General features: G+C 45.9%; 1 protein-coding gene across 1 annotated transcript; it reads right to left on the bottom strand.

Moving 5' to 3' along the window:
* Positions 1–6,972: 6,972 nt before the first annotated feature.
* FAM43B (family with sequence similarity 43 member B) lies at positions 6,973–8,203 on the bottom strand. The gene has a single exon (XM_049875888.1). It carries the CDS (start codon positions 8,011–8,013, stop codon positions 7,027–7,029), a length of 987 nt encoding a protein of 328 aa, XP_049731845.1. The 5' UTR covers positions 8,014–8,203; the 3' UTR covers positions 6,973–7,026.
* Between the last annotated feature and the right edge of the window lie 18,833 nt (positions 8,204–27,036).

Raw genomic sequence — 27,036 nt, 5'->3', positions numbered from 1 at the left:
CTCATTCATTCATGTCTTCATTCAAAAAATTATGGCGCCCCTACTCTCTGCCCTGCAGTGGATAATGCACTGGAGGGGGCTGGGAAGTGAAAATGGACAGTGTTATGGCTTGAATTGTATCCCCCCAAAATACGTGTTAGAATCGTAACCCCTATATCTGTGCAAAAAGGTCCCTAGATGGCACAAATGGTGCACCTGACCTTTGACCTAAAGGTTGGCAGTTCAAACCCACCCAGTAGTGCTGCTGAAGGAAAGCCTGGCAATCTGCTTCTGTAAAGATTACAACCAAGAAAACCCTATGGAACAGATCTACTCTGTAACACATAGGGGCGCCATGAGTCAGAATCAATTTGATGGCAAAGGGTTTGGTTGTTTGTTTTATACCAGCAGATGTAACCTTGTTTGGGAATAGGGTTCTCTATTTTATGTTAATGAGGTCACATCAGTGTAGGGTGTGTCCTAAATCTAATCTCTTTTGAGTGCCACAAAAAGCAGCACAGACACAGAGACATACAGACAAACACAAACGGGGGAAGATAGACGCCACGTCATGTGAAGATCGCCAGTGAACTGAGGAATGCTGGAAGACACAAAGTTCTTCCCTCAGAACCAACTTACTGAGTACATTAGGCTTGTGCTAAATAAATTCTTCAAATGCAATGTCTTACCCTCACCATGACCATATAAGATCCAGACTCACCTTATCCCTATTTTTACAGATGGAAAACTGAGGCTCCAAAAGCCTCCAGAAACCTGCCCAAAGTTATACAGCTATCAAGTGGCAGCACTGGGGCTGGCACTGGGGCCTGTCAGACACCAAAGCCCAGATTCTACTGTCTGTGGGTTAACTTAGAGGCTACATCTGTGTGATGGTCCTTCCACCGCTGTCTTAGTCATCTAGTGCTGCTATAACAGAAATACCACAAGTGGATGGCTTTAACAAAAAGAAATGTATTTCTTCACGGTAAAGTATGCTAAAAGTCCAAACTCAGGGTGTCAGCTCCAGGGGAAGACTTTCTATCGGCTTTCTCATCAATCTTCCCCCGGACTAGGAGCTTCTTTGCACAGGAACCCTGGGTCCAAAGGATGTGCTCTGCTCCTGGCACTGCTTTCTTGGTGGTCTGAGGTACCCAACTCTCTGCTTGCTTCGCTCTCATCTCTTGAGAGATAAAAGGTGGTGCAGGCCACACCCCAGGGAAACTCCTTTTACATTGGATCAGGGAGGTGACCTGAGTAAGGGTGGTGTTACAATCCCACCCCAATCCTCTTAACATAAAATTACAATCACAAAATGGAGGACAACCACACAGTACTGGGAATCATGGCCTAACCAAATTGATATACACGTTTTTGGGGGGACACAATTCAATCCATGCCAACCACCCACTCTGTCTGCAAATTCCAGCCAGTGCGCTTGGAAAGTACCTGGTCACTGCCTGGGCTGCTCTGTATGTTGAGTGCCAGCCTGTGCTGGGAGAGTCTTCCCCTAGAGATGGTGTCCTGACTTCCCACTTTTAGCCTCATGAACTGTGCGAAAATAAGTTTCTGTTTTTGAAAGCCACCCACTTGTGATATTTCTGTTACAGCAGCACTAGGGAAGTAAGACTGTGAGTGTGAGAGACGAGACACTGACACAGAACAGTAATCCAAGTCCAACAAGATGAGGGCCATGAGACAAGCGCAGACCAGGTCCTGTGTGAGTCTGAGGAGGGAGAAGTCACCCCAGATTTGGAAGAGGGTGGGAGAGGGGGTGTGCATGAAGGAAAGGTTGGAGGAAGTGGCTATTGAGCTGGGCCGGCAAGAAAGGGTTGTTGTTTATCTGTCGTTTAGCCCTGATACATGGGGATGCCATGAACAATGGGATCAGACTGTTGTGATCCACAGGATTTTCACTGGCTAATTTTTGAAACTCGATCACCAGGCCTTTATTCCTACTCTGTCATAGTCTGGAAGTTCTGTTGAAACCTGAAGCAGCACATGAGCCTCCAATGACAGATGGTGGTGGTGGCTGCACTTGAGGTACATTGGCCGGGAATCGGTTTGAAATGTGTAGCCAAAAAGGATGTCATTTGGGTAGAACTGGGAACTCATGGGTGATGTCTGGGAAATAGGGGGTACATGGCAGGGTTGCATCGTGGAAGATCAGCAGTGGGGAAGAAGGATGGCATTGGTGAGCTGACTTTATTCTGTGAGTTATGAGCTGTGATGTCACATCTCATTGGCCACAGCACAACCCCTGTGGGGTGGGATCAGGAGAGATGGAAATAAGGCCCCCGAAGCCCCTGGAATGGTGTTGACCCCTGAGTTGCTGGTTCCAAGGACACACTCCCCTCACTGGCATTGGCTGCCTGTTGCTCTGGAAAGCCCTCCTTGCCAGGTTTGAGAATCCCTTATACGCTCCGTATCTTCTGAGGCCCAGTTGGCCCAACCAGACCCTAGACACAGAAAGCATCCAGGCTGGAAAGGAATTAAAAAAAATTTTTTTTGAAAACTTTTTATTGTACTTTAAGTGAAAGTTTAGAAATCAAGTCAGTCTCTCATACAAAAATTTATATATACCTTTTTTTTATATACTCCTAGTTGCTCTCCCCGTAATGAGACAGCACACTCCTTCTCTCCACCCTCTATTCCCATGTCCATTCAGCTAGCTTCTGTCCCCCTCTGCCCTCTCATCTCGCCTCCAGACAGGAGCTGCCCACATAGTCTCATGTGTCTACTTGAGCCAAGAAGCATACTCCTCACCACTACAATTTTCTATCCTATAGTCCAGTCCAATCCCAGTCTGAAGAGTTGGCTTTGGGAATGGTTCCTGTCTTGGGCTAATAGAAAGTCTGGGGACCGTGACCTCTGGGGTCCTTCTAGTCTCAGTCAGACCATTAAGTCTGGTCTTTTTACAAGAATTTGAGGTCTGCATCCCACTGCTCTCCTGCTACATCAGGGATTCTCTGTCGTGTTCCCTGTCAGAGAGTCACTGGTTGTAGTTTGGCACCATCTAGTTCTTCTGGTCTCAGGCTGACGGAGTCTCTGACTTTTGTGGCCCTTTCTGTCTCTTGGACTCATAATTACCTTGTATCTTTGGTGTTTTTCATTCTCTTTTGCTCCAGGTGGGTTGAGACCAATTGATGCATCTTAGATGCCCACTTGCTGGTGTTTAAGACCACTCACCAAAGTGGGATGAAGAATGTTTTCTGAATAGATTTTATGATCCCAACTGACCTAGATTTCCCCTGAAACCATGGTCCCCATACCCCCGCCCCTGCTACTCTGGCCTTCGAAGCATTTGGTTTATTCAGGAAACTTTTTTGCTTTTGGTTTAGTCCAGTTGTGCTGTCCTGTATTGTGTGTTGTCTCCCTCCCCCCTCTCATAACCACCAAAGAATATTTTCTTCTCTGTTTAAACTGTTTCTTGAGTTCTTATAATAGTGATCTCATTCAATATTTGTCCTTTTGCAACTAATTTCACTCAGCATAATGCCTTCCAGGTTCCTCCATGTTATGAAATGTTTCATGGATTTATCATTGTTCTTTACCAATGTGTAGTATTCCATTGTATGAATATACTGTAATTTATTTATCCATTCATCTGTTGATGGGCACTTTGGTTCCTTCTATCCTTTTGCTATTTTAAACAGTGCTGCAACGAACATGGGTGTGCATATACCTGTTCCCGTAACAGCTCTTATTGCTGGAAAGGAATTTGAGTGAACATCTCATCCAGTGATTTCAACTTTAAAAAAAATAATCTGTAGAATCCCATTATTCAAATGGAATCACAGAAACTCCAAACAGAAAACAGATAAGCTGATCCAGCTAAAGCAAGGTGGGGCCCTCCCCAGTCCATCTCCCCATCACTCCCCATGGCAGCTCCTGGGGCACCCTGGAAATCTAGGACTTGGAGGAACACAGTTTGAAAACCCCTGATCCATCCCTTGCCTGTTTTCATTGTAGGGGTGAGGAATCTGAAGCCCAGGGAAGAGACACAGGGGTGGCCAGACCACCTGACCACTGGGTCAGAGCCCTACATTGTGCCTAAGGTCAGGGGAGAATGCAAATAGGTGTATAGATGGAGGTGAGTGTGGCCTCCTTCCCTGGGGTAGCAATGTGGCTTGGGGCCTGGTGCCTGGAGGAGCCCCAGCACCCCACCCTGGGGTCTGGTGGCAGTTGGTGCTGGGCTGGCTCTCCTGTGGCTTATCTCACCCTCAATCCACCCTGGAGGTGGGAAGTTGGGCCTGGTGCTCCTTGGGCCATACACACGGAAAATGGAGAAGAGGCCAGTAAACAGCTTCCGATCAGCAGTGGGCCAGCCCCACTCTCCCAGGGAAAGCAGAGGGCTGGAAGGATCACAGAAATCCTGTGACAACAGCTGCACCTCCTTTGGCCCTGTTGGAAAATGGCTGTTCACATATATGTGGGCATTTTATTAGTTACCAAAGCATTTTCCGCAGACATGATTCCATCTAATTCTCAGAGTCATCCAGTGAGGTGGATACTATTATTCCTGTCTTACTGTTAATACAAGTGAGGCTCTGAGAGGCTAAGTGACTTGTCCAATTTCATACCGCTGGCAAGAGGCAGACAGTCTCCTCAGCCAGGTCTTCTAATTCCAGGTCTAGAAGCATAATAGTGTGGGTGAGGGGAAGAGGAAGGCTGTGTGTGTATATGTGTGTGTGTGAGTGTGTGTGTATACGTGTGTGTGTCCCTGTGTGTATGTGTGTGTATACATATGTGTGTAGTGTGGGTATGTGTGTGTGTATCTGCAGTTTGTGAAGCTGCCAGAGAAGAATGGGGCAAGGCTGGGAGCATGCCTGTGACGTATTTTATAGTAACTGCTCCCTTTAATTATATGTATCTCACTTGAATGTAATAGCAACAAGGGAGGGACTCTTGTACCCCCGGTGCTAGGACAGTGCCTGTTACACTGCAGGAGCTTTGTAAACATCTGCTGCATGAAACTGATGCAAGGGGGCCTGCCTGTGACCTTGGTTCTGGGCGAAGTTGTCGCAGCCAAATGCCACAGAAGCTGCCTTGCAGCCCATCCTCCTCCCCCAGGTCTGACACCTTCTCACTTCCTCTTCTTCTCTGAACATGGATAAACACCATCAAAACGCCCGGCAATACGTAAGAGGGAAGCTGTGGGCCTGCAGGCTTCCCCTTGCCCAGTGGGTCCTCATCACTCCATGACATGTGTTGACCCCCGCTTTCCCCTTCAAAGCCCCCTGACCCTGCCTGGGCAGTGGTACCCTGTGTTCTGGTAGCTCCAGGAAACAGAACAATTCTGATCGCTAGCGATTGCAGAGGCCATGTGTCTGGATAACTCTGGGATCAACGCCCAGCTTAGCAAAGGAATAAAGAAGATATCAGAGCTCAAGACTCAGACTGTCACAAAGGTCTGCACAGATTTCTCCAGTTCCTTTGAAAGAAAATTGGACTGCCCAGCCCTCTCCTTTATAACCTGCCTCCCTTTCATCCCCAAGGGGATACACAGTCTATGCCACATGCTTTGACACACCCATGAACTACTCAAGATGTATGGCTTCATGAAAACTGCCTAGCCTGGTACCCGCTCCCTGCAGAAGATCCCAGAGACACTTGCAACTGAGTGCCCAGGTGTACAGACATCCTGGGAGGCTGAGACAGATGGAACAGTCAACGCCCCTCCAGGGCTTGGCTCTGCCTATGATTCTCAACGAGGCATATGCTATGGCTGTCTCCTCCGACATTCAGGTAATAGCTTCCTGGCACCACTCACTCCTCATTCTACCAGTTGGCTCTGGCTATTAAAAGGGGTCATTTCCTGGGGTCTTCTGCCCTTTCGGGTTCTGATGACAATCCTTTCACCCCCACATGGGCTTAGTTTCCCATCCAGGCCCACAGCCTGGCATCGAACACAACACAGGAATGGTCACAGGGCTGAAAAGGCAGGTCCACTTTATTTACAACAATCAGATGGTGACACATAGATCTTTGGGCTTTTTGCGGCCTTGTTGAGGGACACCTGGGCAGGGGGTCACTCCCTCTATTGGGTTAACAGACCCTCTTTCCTTCTCCTGCTGTGAGTATCGAGCTGCTGCCCCCCCCCCCCCCCCCACTCTGACAAGCCTCGATTTGGAGGCATCTGACTTTCTGGGTAGTCAGTGCCCCACACACCTGCCAAAGGTTCTCCTTACCTCCTTTGGAGGCCATGTCTTGATTCTGGTTGTGGGGCACCTAGTGGGGGACCACACACATCTGTCTGCAGAGAGATAGGGTGGGTGAGGAGTCCTGTGGGGTACAAGGTGCCAGTTGGGAGGGCAGAGGCTCGGGCAACTTCCTGGTGCAGAGAACTGTTACCTGGCTTAACCTGTTCTTCTGAAAGATGGTAAGACAATCCCAGCTCTTCCAGAGGCAAAGCAATGAAGTCACATAAGTCCTCCAAGGGGTAGAGAGGCCAGACTTAGAGCCTACTGCTTTTCTGTCTGTATGGTGGGTAACTCCACAGTTCCCATCAAAGGATTCTTCAGGGCCAGTTGATTCTTTCCCTTCAAGAATGCCTCTCATCTCAGGGAAGGTCACACAACCCAGGGAGGAAACCTTGGGGGTCAAGGGCAAAGCCTCTGCTTTCATCTTGGCCAGGGTCCAAGCCCACCCTCCTGGATTTCTGGAAACTTCTCATCCCTTCTGGTGAAAGGATGTTTTGGGAGGGAGTGTGGTGGTCTGTGGGCAGAGACTTGCTGTAAGGCTAGGAGGCAGGCTCACATTGGAGGGAAACTCCGGATATGGGGAGAGGTGAACCCTGAACACTGCCCCCTACTTCCCCTACCCCCAATAATCAAGGACTTATAAAGTGCCACCCTAAGCCAGGATAAGGCGGCGCGGCCAGAAGCCCTGCTGACTGGGGCGCTGGCTTCGCCGGCACTGCAGACAACAACAGAAACCACAAAGAAGGAGGGGGCTGCAGGGGCCAGGGGGTAGCGAAGCGGGGCCGGGATTGGAGGCTGAAAGTCTGGCCGGCCGGGTCCGGGGCCGCGAGTCCTGCCTCCTCGGCTTTCAGCGCGCCTGACCCGACCGCTCCCTGGGGCCAGCCTTCCAGCAGCGGGGTTGCGCAGGTGGCGGAGGAGCCGGGGCCCCGCGCAGGCTGCACGTCCTCAGTTCCCTGGCCAGGCTGAGCACCTCCGGCCGCTCGCGCTGAGGGGCTCTTCCCTCGCGCTCCTCCGCCTCCTCGTCCTCCTCCTCGTCCTCCTCCTGGATGCTGCTGAGGCGCGGCGCCCCGCGGCTTCGCTCGGTCGGCGGCGGCCGGTAGGCGCACTTGGCGTTGAGCTGGCGGCGCAGCGGGGCGCGTGGCACAGAGGCGGCGGCGCCCCCGGCGCGGAGGTGCTGCTGGCGCACGTGGCGCGCGTCGCTCTGGCGCTGCAGGCGCTTGAAGTCGCTGAAGGCCGCCAGCGCGGTCTGGCGGAGCAGGCGGGCCAGGGTGCGCGCCTTGTGCGCCCGCGCCAGCAGCACTGCGTGGCAGCGCAGCACCACGGCCTTGTGGCGCGCCTGGTGGCGGTAGACCCAGGCGAAGACGCGGGGGTGGCGTCCGTCCGCGGTGCAGTAGGTTATGCGCGGCAGTAGGTAGGCGTGCGACGGCCTCCGGGCCCCCGAGCCCCCAGATGCGCTGCGCTCGCATGGCTGCATGCGGATGCCGTGCGGCCCCAGCGTCAGCTTCATCTTGGTGCCCCCGCCCGGCCCACAGCGCGCCCAGATCTTGCCCACCGCGTCGTCGGTGCAGCCCTCTCCCTTGGCGTGCAGGGTGACGGCGTTGCCCAGGTACCACACGGTGTAGGTCGGGTCCTCCTTGTTGAGCTCCACTTTCTGGCGCCGGCTGCGGAATACGCGGCCCAGGCGTTCCAGCGGCCAGTCCGGCAGCAGGTCCGGGCAGGAGCGCAGGAAACTGGAGAGTAGCGACGTGTAGGCGAGCCCCGGGCTCAGGCTTTTCGCCTTGCACTTGGCCTCGTCCTCCACCAGCACAAATTTGTTACGTCTCCAGGGCAGCATCGCGGCGGTGGCAGTCGAAGGGGCTGGGGGCGCTGGGAGCTCACTGGCGTAGTGCCCAGGGGAGGGCAGGGCGCGCAGAAGTCCGCTGCCCCTGGGTCGCTAGAAGCCAGGCGGCGCCGCAGGCAGTCGGTGCCCGGAGATGCCCAGTGCCAGGCCGGGCTGGCTTCGCAGATGCCCGGTGCCCAGCTGAGCAGGCAGCCGAGACGCCCGGGCGGCGGGTGCTCGGCCAGCAACAGCTTTCTCCGGGAGTCGCTCCAGCTGTTCGAGAAGCCAGGGGGGACAGGGGTTGGGGGTAGTGTAGGCGCTCCCAGGCCAGAACAGGGGGATCCAGCGGCCACCGCCGCCCAGATTGCGGCGGCAGGGCGGGCGCCAGAGCCCGGGCTGGCGGCTGCTGGGTAGGGTAGAGCGAGAGCGCGGCTGCTGTGGGGACTCTCTCAGGCGTCGCGGCTCCACCTCCCCCGGCAGCCTACATCACCGGGCGGGACCGCTAGCTCTCTTGCCCCTCCCCTCGCCCTTCTTGTCCCCTCCCCCGCGCAAGCTAGCGCTGCTCCTCACCCGGGACCCGGCCCCGGCGCGGTGGAACAGGCTTAACCATTATTATTGGGGTGGGGGGGGAGACAAGTGGGGGAGGGCGTTAAGGGCGGAGGAATCTCCTGAAATGTGCTGGAGGGCTTTACCAGTGCAAATTTTTCTGGCTTAACTAGGGATACCCAAGTTCCACTTGGCGCACTCAGGATTCCTCTCCTCTCTAGGATTCTTGCTGCCCCTCACCCACGACATGTACCTACCCTCCCCCCGAAAACTTTGGGTGGGGTCCTGATGGGAAGGGTAAGTTTGAGGCTTTAGGGGTCGGCCTGGTGCGCTTTGCCTCCTGTCTGCACAGCAGAAAGACAGCTGGGGTGGCCGAGCAGTGCAGTGGAAAAGTACTATCGCTTGGTGAAGCTTCTCCCAGGTTCTCCAAGGTCGTGGGCCAGGCGGCTGTGCCTGAGCTGGGAGACCAGCCACTGCTCCAGCAGCTGGCAGTGCCCCTTGCCCGGACCGAAGCAGGGAACTCTTTGAGGGTGGAGGAACCTTCCAGAGCAGCCCTGGATCTGTGGGAATTGTGGGTGGAAAGCTCTTCTGGCCAGAGGGCAGCCTCTGGACTCTCTGAGATTAAGTAGATAAAACTGCTGTTTGTGAGCTCCTGGTGTGTGCCCAGCACACCCCAGGTGTTTTGCGTTCATTATCTCATTTAAACCTCCGGACAGCCCAGGCTTAGTTAAGCACTTGCCCAAGAACACAGAATTGGTCTCCAGGGCTCCACTCAGCCTGGGTGACTCCTGAGCCCTGTAACATGCTACATTTGGATGGTGCAGTCTCCATCCTCTCCTGGAAGCCCCCAGCCTAATGCAGAGGGGCATGGCCTTTACCAGGGAGGAATTCCAGTATACTGGGAGAGACACACTCGTCCCTAGGTGTGGGGACACATCTTCACCTTTCAGGATCTTTTAAGCCATAAGCTCCCTGGAATCCTGATACTGCTCTGATGTGGGCCCAGGAATCTCAATGCCCTGGATTCTGCCAGAGCCAACACCCAAGCACTTTCCTTGGCTTCGGAACAGGTCTTCTGGGAACTCCTCCTGGTCAGGAGTGAGCCCAGGTCTGGGCTGGGGCTGAACTCCTATCCCCATGGCTTGGGCCAGGCCAGGCCAAACCACATGACCGCTGAGAGGGGGCAGTGGGAAGATGGTGTGCCCTGTGGCCTCTAGACACCCTCAGGGCTGGCCGGCAGGAGTGGTGAGTGCTGGGTTTAGAATCCTGTGGGGAATAAAAGTAAAATAATAAACCACAATAAGGCTGTGTCACTGAATGCTTCTAAAATGACGTGCAAATAAAGAACAGGAAATTACTTAGAACTGCAGAATTTTAGCTCTGAAGGGGGCCTCGCAGATTATCTGCTCCACTGCAGCCAAATGGAAATGTCTTTATTGCCTCTTGCTGATTATAAAAGTAACAACGCTTGTGGTAAAAATCCACATGAGAAAGACTTGGGAATCTCCCACTGTTCCCTCCCTGTAGATGCGGCCTCATTTTCAGATGAGAGAGCAGGCTCTAGGAAGCAAAGCGATCATTCTAGTGGTTTTCATGGTGCAGACTTGCCTTTCAGGCCAATGGAGACATTGAGTCAACCAAGTCCCTTTATATAAAGGACTTCATGTGGTTTTGACCTGAAGGGCAGCTCAGTTAAACATTCTGCCGTCTCCTGCCTTGGATCTCCTGGGTCTACTCTCTAGACCTTGCTGTGTTGGGGTTCCTCTCCCTCCAAATGACAGGGAACTGGTGGGAGTGCCCAGAGGCAAAGTCTCAGTTTGCAAGGCTGAGATAAGCCCAAACTTTTGTCCAAAGGTTCAGCCTCCTTATGTTCGCTAAATTTAACAAATAAAGACACAACACGCCCAGTTAAATTTGAGTTTCAAATAAACAATGAACAATCTTTTTGGTTAAGTATGTCCCAAAATATTGCATGCATGTTATCTGGCAATGCTAAGACTCCTGACTAAGGGAGAATTTAGAGATCAAGGAGTGGCGGGCAGGTGTGTGCACACTGCATGCCCCCACTCCCACCCTGGAATGCTCACTTTCCCTAATCCTGGTGGTGTGGCTTCAGTTCCCATCGCTTTTCTAAAACCCGTCTCTGGGAGGCCACCTGCGACAGTGTGATTGCAGCATGCAATAATGTGTGTGTGTGTGTGTGTGTGTTTTAACTCTTAAAAAAATTGTTGTAAAAATATATATAGCATGTTTGCCAATTCAGCGTTTTTCATGTGTACAATTTAGTGATATCTGTTATATTGTTTCTTAGAAGCCAGGATGGGGATAGACTTCATCACACTTACTTTGGGCACGTTATCAGGAGGGACCAGTCCCTGGAGAAGGACGTCATGCTTGGTAAAGTAGAGAGTCAGCAAAAAAGAGGAAGGCCCTCAATGAGATGGAGTGATACAGTGGCTGCAACAGTGGGCTCAAACATAACAATGATTGTGAGGATGGCACAGGACCAGGCAGCTTTTGTTCTGTTGTACACAGGGTTGCTGCGAGTTGGAATTGACTTGACAGCACCTAACAACAGTTACATTACTCATGCTATGCAACCCTCACCAACAATTGTTGCAATGTCTGTTTTTATGTTAAAGTCCCCTTGAGCTCAATGCAGCATTTGACATTGTCGACCCTTTCGGTTTAACACTGTGGCCTCCCTAACTTGGATCTTCCCTAGTTTTCCTTCTCCTTCTGGGACCACTACTTTGTCTCCTTCACTGCCTCCACCTTTATAACCCCAGGCTTGGTCTTGGACCTTCTGCTCTTCTTCCTCTCAACTTGTTCCTTCAGAGGGCTCCGCTACCCTCACAGCTTCCACCATCCTTTCTATTCTAATGGTTAGAAAAACCCTTCTAGCCCCATCCATCCAGGCAGAATTCAAGGCTATTATCCCCATTAAGCCGTCCCCCTCACTCAGGTCCAAGGTGCTGGTGTTAACTGCTGTCTGTTCATCCCCTGACTCATGGTGGCCCCATGCACAATGGAACAAAACACTTCCCAGTGTTGTGCCATCCCCATAATCGGTTGCAGATCAGATCATTGTGATCCGTAGGATTTTTTTTTGGCTGATTTTCAGATGTAGATCACCAGGCCTTTCCTCCTAGTCTGTTTTAATCTGGAAGCTCTGCTGAAACCTGTTCAGCATTATGGCAACATGTAAGCCTCCACTGACAGATGGGTGGTGGCTGTTCATGAGGTGTATTGGCTGGAAATTGAGCCCAGGTCTCCTACATGAAAGGCGAGAATTCTACCACTGAACCACCGATGTCCTCGCCCAGTTCGTGGTAAGTGCTCCCAACTTTGCCCCAGTCATCCTTCATTCTTCACAGACTGGCATGCACCTGGTTTCTTTTTATTTTTTGCCTTAATTTAAAAAAATCTCTAACATAGTAAAACCAAAAATCCAAACCCTTGCCGTCAAGTCAATTCCAACTCACTGTGACCCTATAGGTCAGAGTAGAACTGCCCATAAGGTTTCCAAGGAGCAGACAGTGGATTTGAACTGCCGACCTTTTAGTTAGCAGCTGAACTTTTAACCACTGTGCCACCAGGGCTCCCTGACATAATTAATACCTATTAATTTAAAAAGTAAAAAAGCTGGCTTACTGTTAAAAAAAAAATCCGTCCCTGCCCCATCCTTCCCCAATCTCAATTCTCAATTCTCATTTCCAAAGACATCTCTTACATTTTAAATGGTGCTTCTGTTATTTGCTTCCATATTTCTAAATAACACTTGTAATTCAGGTTTTTCAGTTTTTAAAAACATTATCTATTGGCTCATTACTATGGGAGATAAGGATTTAAAGCCCTTCTGCCTACTCCTCCTCCCTTTTCCCAGTTTAGTGAGAACATTTTGTTGTTACATCAGTATTCCATGTTATTATGACTACGCAAATATTGTTCAAAGCTGAGCCTTGAATTGTCCTATGATTCAATTTCCTTTATTGGAAAACTTTTTTTTTTTTTTTAATTTTTGGACAACTTTTTGCTTTTCCAGAAGTTAGTAACTGAGCCATTAAAAAACTTCCTTATGAACCTGCCATAAGGTTTCACTGGCTAATTCTTTTCAGACATAGACTGCCAGGTCCTTCTTCCTAGTCCGTCTTAGTCTGAAAGTTCAGCTGAAACATGTCCGTCACACGTGACCCTGCTGGTATCTGAATACCAGTGGCATAGCTTCCGGCATCATAGCCAAACGCAAGCCCCCACAGTATGACAAACTGACAGACAAGATGGAAGGGATACACAGAGTCATTATACCAAAAAGAATTGGTCGATGTTCAAACATTTCAAGAGGTGGCATATGATCAGGAACCGATGGTACTGAGGGAAGAAATCCAAGCTGCACTGAAGGCACTGGCGAAAAACAAGGCTTCAGGAATTGACGGAATACCAATTGAGACGTTTCAACAAATGGATGCCACACTGGAAGTGCCCATTTATCTCTGCCAAGAAATTTGGAAGACAGCTACCTGGCCAATCAACTGGAAGAGATTCATACATATGCCTATTCCCAAGAAAGGTGATCCAACCGAATGTGGAAATTATCGAACAATATCATTAGTGTCATATGCAAGCAAAATTTTGCTGGTGATCATTCAAAAGCGACTGCAGCAGTATATCAACAGGGAACTGCCGGAAATTCAGGCCGGATTCAGAAGAGGACATGGAACCAGGGATATCATTGCTGATGTCAGATGGATCCTGGCTGAAAGCAGAGAATACCAGAAGGATGTTTACCTGTGTTTAATGACTATGCAAAGGCATTCAACTGTGCCGATCATAAGAAATTATGGATAACATTGAGAAGAATGGGATTTCCAGAACATGTAATTGTGTTCATGAGGTATCTGTACATAGATCAAGAGGCAGTTTTTCAGACAGAACAAGGGAATACTGCATGGCTTAAAGTCAGGAAAGGTTTGCGTCAGGGTTGTATTCTTTCACCATACCTATTCAGTCTGTATCCTGAGCAAATAATCTGAGATGCTGGACTATGTGAAGAAGAACGGGGCATCAGGATCAGAGGAAGACTCATTAACAATCTGTGTTATGCAGATGACACAACCTTCCTTGGTGAAAGTGAGGACTTCAAGCATTTGCTGTTAAGGTCAAAGACCACAGCCTTCAGTATGGATTACACCTCAACATAAAGAAAACAAAGATCCTCACAAGTGGATCAATAAACAACATCATGATAAATGGAGAAAACATTGACATTGTCAAGGATTTCATTTTACTTGGATCCACAATCAACACCCATAGAAGCAGCAGTCAAGAAATCAAAAGGCGCGTTGCTTTGGGCAAATCTGCTGCAAAGGACCTCTTTAAAGTGTTAAAAAGCAAGAATGTCACCTTGAAGACTAGGGTGCGCCTGACCCAAGCCGCCGGTGTTTTCTATTGCCTTATATGCATATGAAAACTGGATAGTGAATAAGGAAGACTGAAGAATTGACACCTTTGAATTTTGTTGTCGGCAAAGAATATTGGATATACCATGGACTGCCAAAAGAATGAACAAATCTGCCTTGGAAGAAGTGCAACCAGGATGCTCCTTAAAAGCAAGGATGGCAAGACTTTGTCTTACATACTTTGGACATGTTGTCAGGAGGAATAAATCCTTGGAGAGGAACGGCAAATTACAGGGTCAGTGGAAAAGAGGAGGACCCTCAACAAGATGGATTGATACAGTAGCTGCAACAATGGGCTCAAACATAACGATTGTGAGCATGGTGCAGGACTGGGGAGTGTTTCATTGTGTTGTACAGAGGGTTGTTATAAGTCAGAAGCGACTCAAAGACACCTAAAAACAAATATATATATATGTATAAAGTACTCTTAGAAGTGAAAAATATGAGAGGAAATATAAAAAATCTTAATGGAAAGGCTGGAAAATTGGAATATAAAGTTGAAATAATGTTCCAGAAAGTAAAACAAACATGAAAAGATGGAAAATTAGAAATATTTTGAAAAATTAGAGAATCAATCCAAGAGGTCCAAGATCTGACTAAAATGGATTCTGGTGAGGAGAAGAAGGAGGAATGAAAACAGAGAAAATGGAATGAACAAAATTAACAACGGAAATTTCCCTGAAATTGAAGAGATTGATTTCCAGATTAAAAGGCCCACCAAGAGTCCACAATGAATACACACATCATGAAGATCCTAAAAGCACATCCTGAAGAACATAACTAGAAGATTCTAAAAATTTTCACAGAAGAATCAGGTCACCCACAGGGGATCAGGTTTCAGAGTGTAATTTGACTTTTCAACAGCAACACTGGATGATGTCTTCAAAATCCCAAGAGAAATTTATTTTTAGTCTAGAATTCTATACCTAGCCAAATTATCAATCAAAGCTATTGAAGGATGTGCTCTGCCAAAACAAGGAAATAAACAAAGAAAAAGAAAAGGCAAGGGATCCAGAGAATAGGATCCAACAGTGGAGAGGAAGAAGAGGGAGGCAAAGGAAATTCCCAGATGGTAACAGAGCAAAGACCCATTATGTACAACAGAATGAAACACTGCTGGTCCTGCGCCATCCTCGTGATCTTTTTTATGCTTGAGCCCACTGTTGTAGCCACTGTGTCAATCCATCTTGTTGAGGGTCTTCCTCTTTTTTCAATGACCCTGTACTTTACCAAGCATAATGTTCCTCTGCAGGGACTGATCCCTCCTGATAACATGGCCAAAGTGTGTGACACATAGTCTTGCCGTCCTTGCTTCTAAGGAGTTCTGGCTGTACTTCTTCCAAGACAGATTTGTTTGTTCTTTTGACAGTCCAACGTCATAATTCAAAGGCATCAATTCTTCTTCAGCCTTCCTTATTTATTGCCCAGCTTTTGTATGCATATAAAATGATAGAAAACACCACGGCTTTGGTCAGGCACACCTTAGTCCTTAAAGTGACATCTTTGCTTTTTAACACTTTAAAGAGGTCTTTTGCAGCAGATTTGCCCAAAGCAACACGTCTTTTGATTTCTTGACTGCTGCTTCCATGGGTGTTGATTGTGGATCCAAATAAAATGAAGTCCTTCACAGCTTCAATCTTTTCTCCATTTATCATGATGTTGCTTATTGGTCCACTTGTGAGGATCTTTGATTTCTCTATGTTGAGGTGTAATCCATTTACTAGATAACTAAGTTCCCAAAGATCCTTACCTCCTGGTAGTCATCCTGTGTATGGTCCTCTCCCACATTAAATAGGGCTGACCGATGATATTTGTATGTGACACAAAACTACAGTGTGTGATTTGCAAGGCTAGGACACCAAGGACATTGTGGCTTCTGTCTTATTGTCTCTTGGATTGCTCACTGTGGCAGAAGGCAGCTGCCAGGTCATCAGGATACTCGATCAGGCCTGTGAAGAAGAGCACATGGCAAGGAACTGAGGCCTCCTGCTAACAGCCAGCATCAATTCACCATCCATGTGAGTGGGCGGTCTTGGAAGTGGATCCTCCAACCCCAGTCAAGCCCAGCTTCCACCTCGACTGCAACCTCATGAGAGACCCTGAGGCAAAACCACCCTGCTAAGCTGCTCCCAAATTCCTGACCCACAGAAACTGTGGGATAATAAATGTTTATTGTTGTCTTATGTTGTTAAGCTTTGGATAATTTGTTTCTCAGAAAACAAAACTAATACAATCCTTAATCTGTCATACTGGTCCCAAAAGTCCTCTATGATGGCCCTTCACCTCAGCCTCCCTTTGAACCCCTCTCTGCCTACATCTTTTTGCCCTGGCCACGCAAGCCTCCTCCCAGGCTCTCAACCTCTGAGCACCTTCTTGCCTCAAGGCCTTTCCACATGCTGTTCTCTCTTGTCCCCATCCTTCCTTCTTCCTCATCTCCTAACCTACTCATCTTTCCAGCTAATGCTTCAATGTCACTGATTTGGGGAAATAGTTTCCTGACCCCTCCTGATTTCTCTTGTTCTTTCCCCTCAAAGTACCCTGGAAAGCATTTATCAGAATTGTGATCAATTAATTATTTGTGTAGTCATTTATTTAATGTCTGTGTCCTTCTACTCCAAAGACTCTGAGCCTTCCAAGGGCAGGAAATGCATCTGTCTTATACAGTGCAAATCCACAGAACCACGGACAGCGTCGGGAACATAATAGGTCCTCAAAAGATCGTTGTTGAACAGCTGAATAGACATGCTTCCGTCTTCTAACTCAGTTTGGATCATCCCCACTACAGGAAAAACAAAGCAAATCTCTAATTAGTAGCAGGTCAGTACATTATCCTTAAAGGAGAGCACATACACTTTAAAAAAAAAAATCACTTCCGACAGTGACTCATTTTGTGACCTTGGGCTACTTGCCTTTCCTCTCTGAAAAAGGCAGAGAGCAATTGGTATAATGCTTCTCTGGAAGGCTGGGAACGGTTTTATTTAGAGAGATCTTGGCAAGATTTTCAATGCTCTTAAAGTACAATTTTCTTAATATCCAGGTGGTTGTGAGTGATTATATAAGTGATGAATAGAAATGAACTATGATTTATTGTTTGATGTATCTCAGTTATAGGTGAGTGTGTGTGTGTGTAGGCCTGTTGGTGCTACATGGCTTTACATTTGTGTGTACATATTTTGTTTTATTTTTATTCTTTAAGTGGAAATTTGAAGATCAAGTCAATCTTTCATACAAAAATTTATACACACCTTGCTATATACTCCTAGTTCTCCTAATTAGACAGCTCACCCCTTCCTTCCACTCTCTATTTTTGTGCCAGCTTCTGACCCCCCTACCCTCTCATCTCCCATCCAGACAGGAGCCGCCCACATAGTCTCATGTATCTACTTTATACAAGAAGCTCACTCCTCATCAGTATCATTTTCTATCCCATAGTCCAGTCTAATCCCTGTCTGAAGAGTTGGCTTTGGGAATGGCTCCTGTCTTGGACTAACAGAAGGTCTGGGGACCAAGACCTCCTGGGTCCTTCTAGTCTCAGTCAGACCATTAAGCCTGGTCTTTTTATGGAATTTGAGGTCTGCATCCCACTGTTCTCCTGTTCCCTCAGGGGTTCTCTGTTGTGTTCCCTGTCACGGCAGTCATTGGTTGTAGCCAGGCACCATCTAGTTCTTCTGGTCTCAGGCTGATGTAGTCTCTGGTTTATGTGGCCCTTTCTGTCTCTTGGGCTCATAATTACCTTGTGTCTTTGGTGTTCGTCATTCTCTTCTGCTCCAGGTGGGTTGAGACCAATTAATGCATCTTAGATGGCTGCTTGTAGTGTTTAAGACCCCAGACACCACTCTCCAAAGTGGGATGCAGAATGTTTTCTTAATAGATTTTATTATGCCACTTGACCTAGATGTCCCCTGAAACCATGGCCCCCAGACCCCTGCCCCTGCTATGCTCGCCTTCGAAGCATTCAGTTTATTCAGAAAACTGCTTTTGGTTTAGTCCAGTTGTGCTGACCTCTCCTGTATTGTGGTTTTCTTTCCCTTCACCAAAAATAGTTCTTGTCTACTACCTAATTAGTGAATACCCCTCTCCCTCCCTCTTCCCCCACTCTCGTAACCATCAAAGAATATTTTCTTCTCTGTTTAAACTGTTTCTCGAGTTCTTATAATAGTGGTCTCATCCAATATTTGTCCTTTTGCAACTGACTAATTTCACTCAGCATAAGGCCTTCCAGATTCCTCCATGTTATGAAATGTTTCACGGATTCCTCATTGTTCTTTATCGATGCGTAGTACTCCATTGTGTGAATATACCATAATTTATTTAACCATTCATCCGTTGATGAGCACCTTGGTTGCTTCCATCTTTTTGCTATTGTAAACAGTGCTGCAGTGAACATGGGTGTGCATATATCTGTTCATGTAAAGGCTCTTGTATGTCTAGAATATATTCCAAGGAGTGGGATTGATGGATCATATGGTAGTTCTATTTCTAGCTTTTTAAGGAAGTACCATATCGATTTCCAAAGTGGTTGTACCGTTTTACATTTTCCACCAGCAGTGTAGAAGTGTTTTAGTCTCTCCACAACCTCTCCAACATTTATTATTTTGTGTTTTTTGGATTAATGCCAGCCTTGTTGTAGTTTTGATTTGCATTTCTTTAATGGCTAATGATAGTGAGCATTTCCTCATGTATCTGTTAGCTACCTGAATGTCTTCTTTAGTGAAGTGCCTGTACATGTCCTTTGCCCATTTTTTAATTGGGTTATTTGTCTTTTTGTAGTTGAGTTTTTGCAATATCATGTAGATTTTATAGACCAGATGCTGATCGGAAATGTCATAACTAAAAACGTTTTCCCAATCTGTAGGTAATCTTTTTACTCTTCTGGTAAAAACTAGTTTTAGGTAAAGTCTTTGGATGAGCATAGGTGTTTGTGTTTTAGGCACTCCCAGTTATCTGGTTTCTCTTCTGGTGTTTGTGCATTGTTAGTAGTGTTTTGTATACTGTTTATGCCATGTATTAGGTCTCCTAGCATTGTCCGTATTTTTTCTTCTATAATCTTTATAGTTTTAGATGTTAGATTTGGGTCTTTGATCCATTTTGAGTTAGTTTTTGTGCATGGTGTGAGGTATGGGTCTTGTTTCATTTTTTTTGCTGATGGATATCCAGTTATGCTGGCACCATTTGTTAAATAGAATGTCTTTGCCCCATTTAACTGACTTTGGGCCTTTGTCAAATATCAGCTGCTCATATGTGAATGGATTTATGTCTGGATTCTCAATTCTGTTCCATTGGTCTATGTATTCTGTTGTTGTACCAGTACCAGGCTGTTTTGACTACTGTGGCAGTGTAATAGGTTCTGGAATCAGGTAGAGTGAGGCCTCCACTTTGTTCTTCTTTTTCAGTAATGCTTTACTTATCCCGGGCCTTTCCCTTCCATATGAAGTTGGTGATTTGTTTCTCCATCTCATTAAAAAATGTCGTTGGAATTTAGATCAGGATTGCATTGTATCTATTGATTGCTTTTGGTAGAATAGACATTTTTACAATGTTAAATCTTCCTATCCATGAGCAAGGTATGTTTTTCCACTTATGTAGGTCTCTTTTGGTTTCTTGCAGTAGTATCTGTTAGTTTTCTTTGTATAAGTCTTTTACATCTCTGGTAAGATTTATTCCTAAGTGGGCTACTGTAAATGGTATTGATTTGGTGATTTCCTCTTCAATGTTCTTTTTGTTGGTGTACAGGAATCCAACTGATTTTTGTATGTTTATCTTGTATCCCAATACTCTGCCAAACTCTTCTATTAGTTTCAGTAGTTTTCTTGAGGATTTTTCAGGGTTTTCTGTATATAAGATCATGTCATCTGCAAACAGATACTTTTACTTCTTCCTTACCAATGTGGATGCCCTTTATTTCTTTATCTAGCCTAATTGCTCTGGCTAGGGCCTCCCAGCTGTGTATATATTTTTTTAAAGATGCATCTGTGTTTCTTTAGAATGCTTCTGAACATCCTAAATTCTGCTGCAGACCTGTTTGAAGTTGTAATTGTTTAACTATGTTTGAAGCTGTTTCATTTCTAATTCATTTAGCTGCATTCGTGTCCAATAATAAGAAACCAATACCTACTTAAAGCTTACTATGAAGCAAGGATGGTGAGACTTCGTCTCATGTACTTTGGACATGGTATCAAGACGGACCAGTCCCTGGAGAAAGACACCATGCTTGGTAAAGCAGAGGGTCAACAAAAAAGAGGAAGACCCTGGATGAGATGGATTGACAAAGTGGCTGCAACAGTGGGCTCAAACAGAGCGACCATTGTGAGGATGGCACAGGATTGGGCAGTGTTTTGTTCTGTTGTACATGGGGTCGCTATGAGTTGGAACTAACTCGATGGCACCTAACAACAACAACATATGCTAAGTATTATGCAAAATATTTTCCTTTGCCATAACCAATCCTCATGTTAACTTTGCGAGGTAAGAACTGTTATAGTCTTGATTTTACAAATGAAGGACCTCATGCTCAGAGAAGTTATAAAAGTTGCCCAAGGTTGCCTAACTAGTAAGTGACAGGAAAATAACTAAAATCTGTTTGGCGTGTTCTTAACCTTTGGTAAAATTGTGTGTGTGTATTTGTGATTAAGAAAATAAGGGAAAGTTGGAGGGTAACAAAAATCACTATTCACTCTGAAGGATTTTAAGTATAAAAGAGTCTTCAGAATAGCATTAGTCTACGATCAAATGCCCAAGTATTGAATGGTATGGATGTAGGGGGTTAGCAGAACTGATGAATGCAAATGTTACCTGTAGTGCACCTGTACTCATGAGATAAGCTCTTGGTGCGTCCATCAAATTACAGTCCAGTTCAAAGCCAAATTGTGTTTGCATAACAAACAACAGAACAGTGTAAACAAAGGCTGGTGTTGTGATACAGCTGATCTTAGTAAAGCAATAGTGTGGAGGCACCTGCTATTCATCAAGCCCTGAACCAGAGCATGTGGGATCAAAGACCTGGCCAGAGGAGGGGATTTTGAGGCTGGCCCCATCTCCTACTGATACTGACCTCCAAGCAATCCCTCCATTTGAGCCCCTAATTAACCACATATTGTTAGCTGCTGTCGGGTCAGTCCTTCACTCATAGCAACCCTACACAATGGGATTGGACTGTTTTGAGCCATTGGGTTTTTATTGTCTTGGTTTTCAGAAGTAGATTGCCCAGGCCTTTCTTCCTAGTCTGTCTTAGTCTGGAAGCTCTGCTGAAACCTATTCAGCATCATAGCAACACACAAGAGCCTCCACTGACAGACAAGTGGTGGCTGCCTATGAGGTGCACTGACCAAGAATTGAACCTGGCTTTCCTGCATGGAAGGTGAGAATTTTACCACTGAATCACCAGTGTCCCCAATCTAACCAAATGTGGTCACTATTAATTCACTCAATCAGTCATTCGGCAAATGATTTCTGAACCCTTGCTATGTGACAGGCATTGTGTAAAGCATGAAGGTACAGAGGAAAGCAAGGCAAATGGCCTCTACCATCACGGAGCTTACAGTCTTGTTTGGAAGAGGGATATGTGTCAGGGTGTCATAGATTGAACTGTGTCACCCCAAAAGATATGTTGAAGTCCTAACCCTTTTACCTGTGAATGTGACCTTGTTTGGAAATAGGGTCTTTGAAGATGTTATCAGTTAGGTTAACATAAGGTCATACTGGAGTAGGGTGGGTCCTAATCCTATATGACTGGTGTCCTTATGAAAGAGAATATACACAGACAGGGAGAAAGAGGAAGGATGTCATGTGATGCTGCAGCTGCAAGCCAAGGAATGCCTGGAGCTACCAAAAACTAAGAGAGAGGCATGGGACAATTTCTTTCAGCGTTCTTAGAAGGAATCAACATGATTTGGACTTCTGACCTTCAGAACTGGGAGACAATAATTTTCCATTCTTATAAGCCATCCAATTTGTGGTATTTGTTATGGCAGTTCTAGGAAAGGAAGATACACAGGAATATATATATATATACATACATACACACATATATATGAATATATATGCACATATATATACACACGTATATATATTAAACAAACTACTATGCTAATAATTAGTTACATGGCAAGAAGAACAGAGTGCAGTGAGGGGGCTTCTAATTTAGTCACGGGGACTAAGAGGCAACCTGTCAGAGGAAGTCATTTCACTTGCAACTTGGAGATGTTGCCAGAGAGGGGCTGTTTGAAAAACAAACTGATGTATTAGTTATCTACATGTAACAAATCACCCCAAAACTCAGTGGCTTAAAACAAAATAATCATTTAATTACCTCTCATGGTTTCTGTATGAGGCACTGGTGGCTCAGTGGTAGGATTCTCACCTTTCATGCAGGAGACCCCGATGTGGTTCCAGGGCAATGGTCCTCATCCACAGACACCACCCATCTGTCGGTGGAGGCTTATATGTTGCTATGATGCTGAATAGGTTTCAGCAGAGCTTTCAGACTAAGATGGACTAGGAAGAAAGGCTTGGTGATCTACTTCTGGAAAATCAGCCAGTGAAAACCCTATGGCTCGCAATGGTCCAGTCCACAATTAAATCATGTGGATGGTGCAAGACTGGGCAGTGTTTTGTTCTGGTATGCATGAGGTCACCACGACTCAACGGCAGCCAAGAACACGGTTTCTGTGGGGCAGGAATTTTGGAGCAGCTCAGCTGGGTGGCTCTGGCTCAGGGCCTCTCATCTGAAGGGTTGCCTAGGACTGGAGGATCCACTCCAACCTGGCTCACTCACATGGTTGGCAAATCAGCACTGGCTGTTGGCTGAGGTCTCAGCTGCTCTCCATGGGACTGCTTGAATTCCTTCACAGCATGGTGACAGATTTTCCCTAGATCAAATGACCCAAGAGGCCAAAATGGAAGCTGCAAAGCTGTTTATGACTAGCCTCAGAAATCACACTGTTACTCCACTGTATTCTGTATTCACACAAGGCCAACCCTGAATCAGTGTGAGAGGACACTACATATACTAGGAGTGTGGATCATTGGGAGCCATCTTGGAGGCTGGCTAAGAATTATAGACTGAGCAGTGTTTATAGCAGCCAAAAAGGAGGAAACAACCCACATGTCCATCAACAGATGAAAGGAACAACAAAATGTGGCATATACACACAACGGAATACTATTCAACCATAAAGAGAAATGAAATTCTGATACATGCTATGACATGGATGAATCTTGGGAACATTATACTGAGTGAAAAAGTCAGACATAAAGCTCAAATGTTGGATGATCCCAACTAAGTGAAATATCTAGAGGAGACAAATGAGTAGAGACAAAAGTTAAATAGTGGTTACCAGGGGCTGGGGTAGGGAAAATGGGGAATTGTTGCTTATAGGGCACTGAGTTTCTGTTCAGGGGTATGAAAAGCTTTTTAAAATAGATAGTGGTGATGGTTGCACAACATGGTGAATGTAATTAACATCACTGAATAGTACACTTAAAAGTGGCAATTTTTTTGTTATATATGTTTTGCCACAATAAAATTACAAAAAGAAAAAAGAATGTAAGACACTTCCATACTGTGTTTTCCTTGTAGCCTGTCAATGGATGGCTGGTTTCAGTCCCACACTCCTCAAACCACTGGACCTGGAGTGGAACAGATGTCCTTATTTGCTCCCTATTACTGCTAAAAATAAGGTTTAGACAATATTCTGCTGCTATTCATAAAGTTTTCACTGGCTAAATCTTTTCAGAAGTAGACTGTCAGGTCCTTCTTCCTGGTCTGTCTGCGTCCGGAAGCCCAGCTGAAACCTGTCCACCATGGGTGACCCTGCTGGTATATGAATACTGGTGGCGTAGCTTCCAGCATCACAGAAACACGCAAGTCCCCACAGTAGGACAAACTGACAGACACACGGGGGCTGTATGCTGAGCAATTAATCCGAGAAGCTGGACTATATGAAGGAGAGTGGGGCATCGGGATTGGAGGAAGACTCATTAACAACTTGCGTTATGCAGATGACACAACCTTGCTTGCTGAAAGTGTAGAGGACTTGAAGCACTTACTGATAAAGATCAAAGACCAGTATGGATTACATCTCAACACCTCAACATAAAGAAAACAAAAATCCTCACAACCGGACCAATAAGCAACATCATGATAAACAGAAAAGACTGAAGTTGTCAAGGATTTCATTTTACTGGATCCACAATCAACACCCAGGGAAGTAGCAGTCAAGAAATAAAAAGATGCATTGCATTGGGCAAATCTGCTGCAAAGGACCTCTTTAAAGTATTAGAAAGCAAAGATGTCACCTTGAAGACTAAGGTGCACCTGACCCAGGCCATGGTATTTTCAGTCACATCATATGCATGTGAAAGCTGGACAGTGAATAAGGAAGATGAAAGAATTGATGCCTTTGAATTGTGATGTTGGTGAAGAATACTGAATATACCATGGACTGCCAAAAGAACAAACAAATCTGTCTTGGAAGAAGTACAACCAGAATGCTCCTTAGAAGCAAGGATGGCAAGACTGCATCTTACATACTTTGGACATGTTGTCAGGACAAATCACTCCCTGGAGAAGGACATCATGCTTGGTAAAATAGTCAATGGAAAAGAGGAAGACTCTCAATGAGGTGGATTGACACAGTGGCTGCAACAATGGGCTCAAGTATAACAATTGTGAGCATCGCGCAGGACCAGGCAGTGTTTGGTTCTGTGGTATGTAGGGTTGATATGAGTTGGATTTGACTCAACGGCACCTAACAACACAACAACTGCTAAAAGTCAAAACCCTTCTTCCCTAAAAACTTTCATGTCATTGGACCACACCACTCATGGCTCCTCTTTGCTAGAGTCATCTATGAGCCCCAGGGACCTTCTTCTTCCCTAAAGATTTTAATTCCTGTTTCACTCTTCTCTCCAGCACCACACCAGTTGCCATGGGGTCAGTTCCAACTCATGGCGACTGCATGTGGGCAGCGTAGAACTGCACTCCATAGGGTTTTCAATGGCTGGTTTTTTGGAAGTATATTACCAGGCCTTTCTTCTGAGGCACCTCTGGGTGGGTTCAAATGACCAACCTTTTGGCTAGTAGTTGAGTACTTAACCGTTTGCACCACCCAGGACTCCAGTATCACTCCTGCTTAATTCTTGGTGATCTCAGTATCTACAAAAATGATTCTTCTAACAGTCTGGCCTCCCAGTTCCTCCTCTGAGGCTCGTATCTCCCATTCTACCTTATTTCCATTGTTTGACCTTACTATTATCAATAACTACAACCTGTTATGGATTGTATTTTGTCCCCAAAAAATATGTGTTGTAAATCCTAACCCCATACCTGTGGTTGTAATCCCATTTGGGAAGAGGGTTTCTTTCTTATGTTAATGCGGTCACATCAGTGTAGGGTATGCCTTAAACTAATCACTTTAAAAAAAAATTATTTTTTGTTCTTGTTAAGAATATACACAGCGAACATAGAGCAATTCAACAATTTCTACATGTACAATTCAGTGACATTGATTACATTATTCAAGTTGTGCAAACATTCTCACCCTCCTTTTCAGAATTGTTCCTCCTCCATTAACATAAACTCACTGCCCCCTAAGTTTCCTATCTAATCTTCGGAGTTGCTGTTGTCAATCTGATCCCATATAGATAGATTTTAAAAGAGCACAATGTTCAAGGTAGACATTCTTTACTAGTTAAGCTAAGCTATTGTTTGGTTTTCAGAAGACTTCAGGGGATATTTTTGGCTTAAGGTTTAAGGTTTAAAGGTTATCTCAGGGCAATAGTTTTAGGGGTACATATAGCCTCCAGGCTCCAGAAAGTCTGGATTCCATGGGAATTTGAAGTTCTATTCTGGCATTTTCTCCCTTTTGATAAGGATTCTTCTATAGAATCTTTGATTAAAACATCCAGTAACGGTAGCTGGGCACCATCCAGTTCTTCTGGTCTCATGCCAAAGGAGGCAGCTGTTCCTGGAGGCAATTAGCCACACACTCCATATCCTCCTCCTATTCCTGACTCTCCTTCTTCCTTGGTTGCTCCAGGTGAATAGAGACCAATTGTACTTTGGATGACTGCTTGCAAGCTTTTGAGACCCCAGGCACTACACAATGAACTAAGAGAACAGAAGTATTAAACATGATATTAGGTCAATTAATAGGGATGTCCCATGAAACCATGACCCTAAACTTCCAAACCAAGAAACCAAAATCCATGAGGTGTTTGGCTATGCAAATAACTTTTGAGATATAAAATAGCAGATTAGGCAAAGAAGATAGACACAGGGGGAAGACCAGCAGTATCTGAAGGTAGGGATACAATCTGTAAGACCAGTCTATAAGCCCAGGAACTCCAAGGATGGCTGGGTAGAGAAGCAGAGACAAGCATTTTTCCCCAAAGCCCACAGAGGAAGAGCCTTCCCATAGAGCTGGTGCCCTGAATTTGGACTTCTAGCTTCCTGAACTGTGAGAAAATAAATCTCTGTTTGTTAATCTCACCCACTTGTGGTATTTCTGTTATAGGACCACTAAGAAACTAAGACAAACCCCTTCTTAATATCAGTTTAAAACATCTCACAATATAAGCATTTACCTGGGTTTTATGCCATCTCCAGCAATTTTTTGACCCCACTGGGGCCTCTAATCCTTTGATCCTATCACATTTCCATCCTTGTCATTTTCCATCTTACTCTGTTTAAATTCCATTATTTCTTGTATTAAAAAAAAGCCAAACCCATTGCCGTCGAGTCGATTCCAACTCATAGTAACCCTAGAGGACAGAGTAGAATCACCGCATAGGGTATCCAAGGTTGTAATCTTTACAGAAGCAGACTGCCCACATCTTTCTCCAGTGGAGCAGCAGGTGGGTTCAAACTGCCCACCTTTTGGTTAGCAGTCGAGCACTGAACCGCTTGTGCCACCTGGACTCCTTTCTTTCTTATATATCCCTTGTTAAATGAAATAAAATAGAGTTGTGTTGTTGACTAAACGGTGTCAGAGGTCGAATGGACGGTGCCCCTAAGACTTGTCTTTCTTAAAAT

This window comes from Elephas maximus, chromosome 3 (genome assembly GCF_024166365.1).
Source record: "Elephas maximus indicus isolate mEleMax1 chromosome 3, mEleMax1 primary haplotype, whole genome shotgun sequence".
NCBI lineage: Eukaryota > Metazoa > Chordata > Mammalia > Proboscidea > Elephantidae > Elephas > Elephas maximus.
This window is presented reverse-complemented; position numbering and strand designations above follow the sequence as displayed.